Source organism: Culex quinquefasciatus, chromosome 1 (assembly GCF_015732765.1).
Source record: "Culex quinquefasciatus strain JHB chromosome 1, VPISU_Cqui_1.0_pri_paternal, whole genome shotgun sequence".
Classification (NCBI taxonomy): Eukaryota; Metazoa; Arthropoda; class Insecta; order Diptera; family Culicidae; genus Culex; species Culex quinquefasciatus.
The window spans coordinates 87767376-87775972 of record NC_051861.1 but is presented as its reverse complement, the minus strand read 5'-3'; the positions used below and the strand labels follow the sequence as shown (position 1 = coordinate 87775972).

At 35.5% G+C, this 8597-nt stretch overlaps 1 protein-coding gene across 3 annotated transcripts in view; it reads left to right on the top strand.

The window, feature by feature from the left end:
- The window catches only part of LOC6050264 (RYamide receptor), a 20113-nt gene extending 16114 nt beyond the window's left edge, over positions 1-3999 (top strand). Inside the window, exon 3 of one of the 3 annotated variants that reach the window (XM_038248146.1) lies at positions 2495-3999. In XM_038248146.1, the coding sequence (XP_038104074.1) occupies positions 2495-2793 (299 nt within the window). In that variant the 3' untranslated portion in view covers positions 2794-3999. The remainder of the gene's footprint in view (positions 1-2494) is intronic. The other 2 variants (XM_038248149.1, XM_038248148.1) reach the window with 2 other exon arrangements.
- Positions 4000-8597: the final 4598 nt, after the last annotated feature.

Below are 8597 nucleotides of genomic sequence, written 5' to 3'. Positions count from 1 at the left end.
ATTTGTTATTATAACTCGGGATTCCAGCAACCAACTTCAACCAAACTTTGGGACAATGCACAGAATGGTGAGCCAAACAAAACGTGTTTGTTATTGTTTACATTGCGTGCTCTCGTTTTTGTTTATTCAAGGTCAAACATTAAAACGCGTTTTTCTCGGAACGTCGAAATGGCGGGTGCGACAAGATAGCACGACGACGTCGAAATGTGATTTTTCATCGAAAAATGAAGTTGAAATTTTTTGCGACTAATAATTCGATTTTTCTAAAATCAGTATTGATTCACAAATTTAAAACTCGAACACAGATTTTTTGCATAACCTGAAAATTTCTGAAAAGTTGGAAATTTATGTTCCCTTAAAACCTATCAAAAAATAGTGTTAGTTTTGCAAGTCAAGTTTTAGTGACAAATAGTTGAATTAAAAATCACAATTTTTTTCTTAACGTGTATCATTTTTTCAGTGTAGTCCTCATCCATACCTACAATTTTGCCGAAGACACCAAATCGATCAAAAATTCCTCTAAAAGAAACAGTTTTTTTTTTAATTTTCATACATCATTTTTGTATGGACAGCTGCCAAATTTGTATGGAAAATCATATGAACAAACTTATGATGCAAAATAGCTTCTTTGGGCATAACAAAGGCACAGAAAAAGTTTCAGCAGGATTAAATAAAAAATACAAAAAATTAAAATTAAAAAAAAAGACCGATTTCATAGAATTCTCATTTGTTCATGCAAACACGTCTACTTTAAATCGCTTAAAACTCATCAGGGTTAACTCGAATCATTTTATGGTCTTCGACAAAGCTGATGGTCAACAAATTTTACAAAAGGATCTTTACAATAATCCGACGCATTTAACGCCACCTTTTGGTGTAATTTTGTAAATTTTGCTTTTTCTCCTACATTTTTGCGATTTAATCATACAGACTTCAAAAATCAATAGCGCCCCTTAAATCTTCACCGATTCGGCTCAATATTGTTATCGTAAACCGGGGAGACATTGATAGCATTTCAATTTATTTTTGGAATAATTTCCAACTGTTTAGGTTTTTCTCAATATTAATATTTTTTAAACATGTGCTTGGTGTTGGCCTCACAAGATCCTGATTTGAAAAACAAGTTTTTTTAATGGTGCTTTAAATAATAATTGCGTTAAAAATTCTTAATTAAAATTCCGGGGTGACTTTGATATTCATAGATTTACTTGTTAGAATCAGATTGAAAGCGTTCAAATTTCATATTTACGTCAAATTTACAATCGTTGAGATTGGTAATATAGTGTAGCAATTTTTACATAAAGTTAACTAATTTTATAAGCTTAATAACAAAACACATATACAAATTCGTGTATGTTTTGTAACTTGTTTTGTTAGTGAAATTATCGATTCATTTTGCATTTTAAATTGAATTTGTAGCAAAAAAAAAGTTTTCACATTTTATATGAAATTTGTTGTACTGAAAATGCATATACATTTGTAGATTTTTTTTAAATTATTTTTCAAAAATACATAATATTTATCAATTATAAATTTATTTTAACTTCTTCTCATGGATAATTGCTCAAAGAATTGGAAAAAATATGACATTTTGAAAATATAAAAATGATGTTTTTCATCAACATTTTCTTAATTCCCGAGTAAATTTTCGAAAAGTCCTATCTACATAGGAAACCCATGACTCACAAGAATTGTGGTTAACTAACTGTTGAAACTGTTTAAAATTTTATGAAAACTTCTTTCTGAAGTACTCAAAACAACCGTGATTAGTATGATTCCGTGGCATTCCATACGTATTTATTTTTTACTCTTCATTCTGCAGAAAAATCTCAAACTTATTAAAGTCACACCGGCTTTCAATGTCATCCCGTTTTACGATACTTATTTTTACCTGAAAAAATCGAGCCAAAAAGTATCTTTTAAGACTTTCCAAAATTTTTAATTTTTCATTTCACCCTAATGAAAAAATGGGGGTGGGTTTCAGATTTCTAAAAAAAAGTGCCCACTTGGTTTATGGATGGCCCCATGCTTGACCTGAGAGTAAAATTTTTCCTTGCCTAGAGCACATCCTAGACTTTCTACCGACCCAAAAACAGTAAAACTTAAAGCGAATGTTTGTTTGTGGATACTGTGGAAATTTTACCTTATCACCTTAAACAACATGATCAGGTCAAATCTACAATCCGCTGTCGAAATCAATGCCGACTTGCTTCTTTCGACATACAAAGTAGAATTGGAACGGATTTCAGCAGAGTTTGCAGTTTTTGTTTAACATAATAATTTAAAGACCTAATCTTTCTTTCCTTTTAATAGTAGTAAAAATGTTGATTATTTCAATTTCGGAAAATAAAATTTTCAGAGCGCTGATAAACTGATCAATTTCAATTGAATCTAAGTTGAACGACAGCAACTGATCAGCTCCTAATCTTCCCTCTTGAATCTGTCTTAGGTCTTGATACTTCAACTGATGTTGCTCTCTTTTATTCCACCACAGGTCCAATCAACCGAGACCTCCTTGCTGCGGTGATATCAGCAAAGTTACGACTGAAGAACGGCCACCGGCAACGGCATCGGCAACTGCGGCAGCAGCAGCAGCAACAACAACGACTGCACCAAGAGCACCACCAAAACCAGCAACAGTTGTGGCCAGTTGATTTCTTCGTCCCCCGCCGGAAGGTCAACGTCGGCGGCAAGCGATCGTCGCCGGCTGGAGGCCACGATTGTGGAGGAGGATTCCAGCGGGGGCGGGGGCAATGCATCCGTTGGCCATCATCAGGCCACCACGTCGTTTAGTAACGGGGCTGCTGCCGGTCCTCCTCCGGGTGATAAAACCAACGGACACGGCAAGATTCGTTGAAGTTGGAGGGTTGTACAGTGGAACTCCGCGTAAAAGGGCTCCTGTTCCATTCGAACAGTAAAATCACGATGGCTTTGGAAATGGTCAGTATGGTGAGGCCAACTGATGTCAAACAATCGGGGTTTCACTGTATTGGCGTATCGATTACAGGGTGAGATGAAAAGTGAGTAAAGCGTTGTGTTCGGAGAGGATAGAAAGCAGAGGGGAATGTGTGGTTTTAAATGAAATTTACTCACTTCACTTGCTTTGAGGATGGTTGACTGGATAACCCATCGGTGGACTGGGCTATGGACTGAGCTATGGGACTGTATGAGCTTGATGAAAAAAAAAACTATCTTGAGTTTCTTTATACTGGGGCAATAAAAGCCAACAATTTTACTGGAAGCTAACCCAACTCCATATCATAACAAAAAAAAAAAAAAAACATTTATTCTAATTGAGACCGATAAAAATGTCCCCGATAACAATTCCGAAAGAAGACACAAAAAATCACGTTTTTATACTACATTGAAAATAGCTCCCTTTCTAGAATAGTGTCTAGTCTATAAAAGGAATTCTTCGAGGACTCAACATGAAACCAGAATTAGAATTCCAGGAAGGTCCTTGGTTGTCCTCTCCAAACGTTTTTCTTTCCAATGAGGGTAATTGGATCATTGTTGCTTTTGGAAATGTATTGTTATATTTCGACTTGGTCTTGAAAATGTTCCAAAATTAAGTTTGAAAGAGTAATTATCTGCATTGCACACGAAATCGGAAAAATGCTTCGATTACCGTTAAACTTTGCTTTAAGAGGTCGTTTTAATCCCTGATCACAAATCCAATGTCCTTTTCTCGATATCTTGTGACGGTGGGGTTGTATGACCCTTTAATTTTTCTGGATTTATGCCAAGACTCGTTTTTCAATGATTTTTTGCATGATAATCTCAAAATATTATATGTAGACTTTATCCTCAGCAACCAAAGGTCGGAGTCTAAATAAGCAGTTGTAGATAATTTTCTTAACTTTTCAATTATAGTTTTTTAGAGATGGTTGAACTTTTTGAATTTAAATTCAATTTTACATCTAAAGATAATCCATCCGATTTGGATGAAACTTTCAGCGTTTGGTTGTCTATACATGAGATGAACTCATGCCAAATATGAGCTCCTACGACAAAGGAAAGTGGTGTAAAACGGGCTTTGAAGTTTGAGGTCGAAAAAACATTTTTAAAAATCTTAAAATTGCCCGCATTTCCGTAAAACTTCATCAATTCCAACTCTCTTAGATGCATTCGAAATGTCTTTTGAAGCACTTCAAAATGTGCCATAGACATCCAGGATTGGTTCGACTTTTTCTCAAAGCTTTTGCAAATTATTGTCAAAAATTGTTTTTTTTTTAAATCTTAATATCTTTTTGTAACAGCCTCCAACACCTATACTCCTACAGGTCGAAAGTTAGGGAATTTCATGGATTATAAGCCTATGGCCTCATTTTTTCGTTTTTCGATTTTTCTATAACAAACATACAACGTTAATTTTTGCCGTATAGGCCGCCATACCGGCACCTTTTGATCTCAATTTTGCCATATTCGGAATCGGTATGTTAGAAGTATTGGAGTTGTAAATTTGATTGGAAAAAATGCCATTTAGAATAAGTTAAAATATTCTTCAACAAATTGTTGGATTAGGGGTAAAACAGGTTTTAGCCTACTTGATACAGCATCAGATTTGAAAAAATCGATAATGGTAGCAGGATTTTGTTTGATTTTAAATTATTTTTCAGATAAATGCACACAATTGATTACTCAATCCTGATGAGTTTTGCTAAAACTTGTTAGCATAATAAGGCAAACTTGTTGCATAATTTGATCTTATCCAGTATTGATCTGATTGTATAAGCAAAGAACTTTCCTGGATTCGTACAATATTGAGCTGATTTGGTATTGGATTTCATTTCGTTGTAATTAGAAAAAAGAAAAAAAAATCCTTCTTGAAAATTAAAAAATAATAACCATAAGTATAATTTTTCAACATGCAGCGGCAGAACCAAATTTTATCAAAATCAATTAAAAATCATTTAAAATCCAGCGCAGTTCACGATGAAACTAATTTTAATGGTAATGATTAGGACTAGTGATTTTTCGCGATTTCACTGAAGACGCGTTATCCGTGAAATTCGCCCCTGGTCGTGAAGTTTTGGAAATACCGTGCCGAGAAATTTTAAATATTACATTGATAAATTGCAATTAAGCTTTATTTTTTTAATTCAAACATTTTCAAAGATTTTTACAAGCAATTTAAATGCAGTTTACAAATAAATAATAATTTCATATCAGATCTACAACAATTTTTGAAGATATTGTTCAGAAGAATATTCAACAAAATGCAGATGGTTGCTTTATTTCACAAAATTCCAAAAAGATTTTAAAAGAAAATTAATCAATACTTCTTTAACACTGAATTTAAAAAAAAGTATTATTTTAGCTAATGATGGGAACATGATTCTAACGACCAAACAAAAATCATAGGATAGTTTTGGAAATTTTCATTTTTGGGTCATATATGACCCATCAGGCCTGGAAGGGTTGAAAGAAAAAAGCAAAAAAACTTTTTTAGTTTTTTTGTAAAATTTATTTAAATTAAACAACGATGAACAAATTGCATTAAAATATTTTGAATGTTAATTTTGTAATAATTTTTAATTGATCAGTAAAATATTACCAATTGAAAAATGCAATGTATCATATTTTTTCTTGAATTATCCATAAAAGTAAAAACGGCTTTTAATGAACACGCAGACAAATGTTTTGTAGAATCAGCCTGTACGAGGTTTGAATCAACAAAATTTTTGTTGAATATAATCAACAATAAACATTGCGTTGAAACAAACCTTGATTTTCTCAATTCCACATAAGTCTTTTGTTGTTTTGAAAAAGCTGCTTTGACGTTTAGCGTTGATTCAACAAAAATCTTGATTTTCAAATCATCAAAACGTTTTGCTGATTCAAATATGCCTCATTTTTTTGTGTGAAGTTTTGCCAGAACTTTATTAAAAAAAAACTAAAATTTCCCTTTTGCTGAAATTAGTGAAAGCAAAAAAAACTTTATTGCATTTATTTTAATGATTCTAGTGCATCGTTTAGGAGGTATGTGAGAAAGTTAATTTGTAAAATCTCAATAAAATTAAATCAGCTGAATCATAAATTCTTTTATTTGGCCAACAACAAATGTTAACAAATGTTGAAATTCACACCTGATGTCAATGTTCATTGGAGTCAGCGGGATACGCTCAATGTTTACATTTGTTTATAAGACCTTATAAAATGAAATCTAGAATTCAACTGGCGGAAATTCTTCAAAATTTCCTTAGGTTAATCCAATACTCACTTTTTTCAAATAAATAATTTGTGTCAGGGGGTTCTTGATCGAAGGCATTATTTTTTAGCAAACCGTTAGAAGTTTGGGTAAAAAATTTGTATACATATTTGGCATGCATATTAAAAACATTTTTAGTTCATATCAATTCACTCATTAAAGTTTCTTTACAAATTCACAAATCAAAATGCATTAAATAAAAAGCGACTTGTTATACTTGCAAAAGTCAATACAGTTCAAGCTTGAATGTCCAAAGTCCTCAGAAAATTTCCATTCGGATTATTTAAACATGCAAAAAAAAGTGTAGCTTCTTTTTTGAGTCAAGTATTGAGTCAAGATTTTAAATTGAGTAGTTTCGTTAGATCAAAAGCAAGAGAAACAGTGTTGTTTGATAAACTACTAAAAATAGTATGAAAGAAACATAATCGGTCAACTTGTCTGTTAATAAACAATCAAGAAATCATGTTAATGTATTAGTCATTTTACCAAAAGGCGATTCATTCAATTCTCAATATTTTAATTAAATTTGCAACGGTTAGTATCTGAACCGCAAAAGCTCTATTAATCTTTTTATAAAGCTTTCCGCATGGTTCAGTCTCCCTTCCATCTGCACTCTGATAGGCCAGTGATATATTAAACTGCAGCTCTTTGTTCTTCTCCGGCCTGTGCCTGATAAATGCTGTGTCGAGTTTTGCCCAAATTTCCCTCCGGTATTGGATGCTTTTTACTGTGAAAATATTTTTACTTCGAAAACCTTCCTCCTTGTTTTCCACAACCACAACACAATCGATGGCCACCGGGGAGTTGCTGTTGCTATATATACCGATTCCCGTTAGGAAATTTCAATTTTGTACACACTATAAAAAAATAGATGTGCTCTCAAGTATCCCATTATCCCTCCTTCCCCCTTCCGCTCGAAACCACCCTCTTCCGGCGAAGCTTCATTAAAATCAACCGCAAAATCAAGGCTTCCGGTGGTTTTGTGGGGGGAAAATAATTTAAACTGTCCTCCCACCACCACACATCTTTCCCAATTCCATCCACCCGTGAACGTGACGCCCCATTTTAACACTGTGCATTACGTCTCGCGTGTGGTGATGGTGGTTTTCCGCGAAGGTTTTTCACTTTTCACGTCGCGCTGTTCGGCGTCCTGCGCTGGCGGAGAAAAATGATTGATGGGGACGCTATTCGTCTGGCTCCAAGGAGTTTCACTCTTCGGCCAGTGGCACAGCTTGTGGGAAGGCTTTTTGGAGAACCGCCGTGCTTTAACGCAAGGACGGAAGTAGCAGGAAGTTTGCAAATTGTGCTCTATTTCTGTGGAGGACTTGAATGATTCAAGTGTGAGTCACATTTTTTGTTGTGACGAAACGGTGCAGCGACAAACTTTTAAAGTTTCAAGTGTTATTAAAGTATACCAAGATTTATATTATGCATTTCGTTGGCGTGTAAATCGACTGCAGTGCTGAAAGCTTCTTTCCTGAATAAAAACTTCCCACAGCCACAGTTCGTTGCCTTGGAAGCACGCTGATTGTTTCCCCGTTATTTAGTGAGAATAATTCGTTCAGTCCAGTATTTCAATAAATATTGATCATCATTATTTTTTTTTCAATCAAATATATCTTTATTAAACATTCTTATAATAATTACATTTTATTAAGACAGAGTAAACTTCGAACTGTATTCAGCTCAGACGGCGTTGTCGATCCTTTCTCGAGATGAACCAGGTACAGTTGATCACGATACTTGATGTCCTTGTTGTGCCTCGTCATCTTGAAGACTTCGATCACGTTCAACTCAAGAGTTTTTAGCTCTTCTTTCAGCACACGCATCCATGTCGTACAGGCTTCGGAGGACCTGTTTCATGGGGCGTTTACCTGGATCCTCATGGCTGTAGTATGTGGTACGCAAATCGTAGCCACGAAGGAATCCGTCCGATAACCGTCCCAAGGGTTTGTTAATTAGCAAACGGTTTATGCGCCACCTCCGTAGAGGACCGACTTGCCTGGTTAGTTACGTTAGCCCGGAGGTCACAGGTGTAAAGGTGACCAACGGAACTAGGCTCGGGAAAGGGCAACGAGCCTTAGCAAATGTGTGTGTGTGTTTTTGGCAACTCGGACGACGTCTACGAGTGCGTACGCATGCGGTTTTTACGTAATAGGAGAGTACTCACGGACCGGTTTCGTTGATTGGCTTACGCGTCGCTAGTGCACGCGCGGTGCGATATTCTTCTGGAGCAGATGAAAGGCGCGCGATTATAAAGGGGCGGCCTGGTTGAAATCGGGCTTGGCCGGCTGGCCGGCCTGGTGGACGGGTCGCCTCCTTCGGGAACCTGGACGGCGCTTGACCACGTGGACCAGACGTCTACGGTCTGGTGAACTCCTTCGGC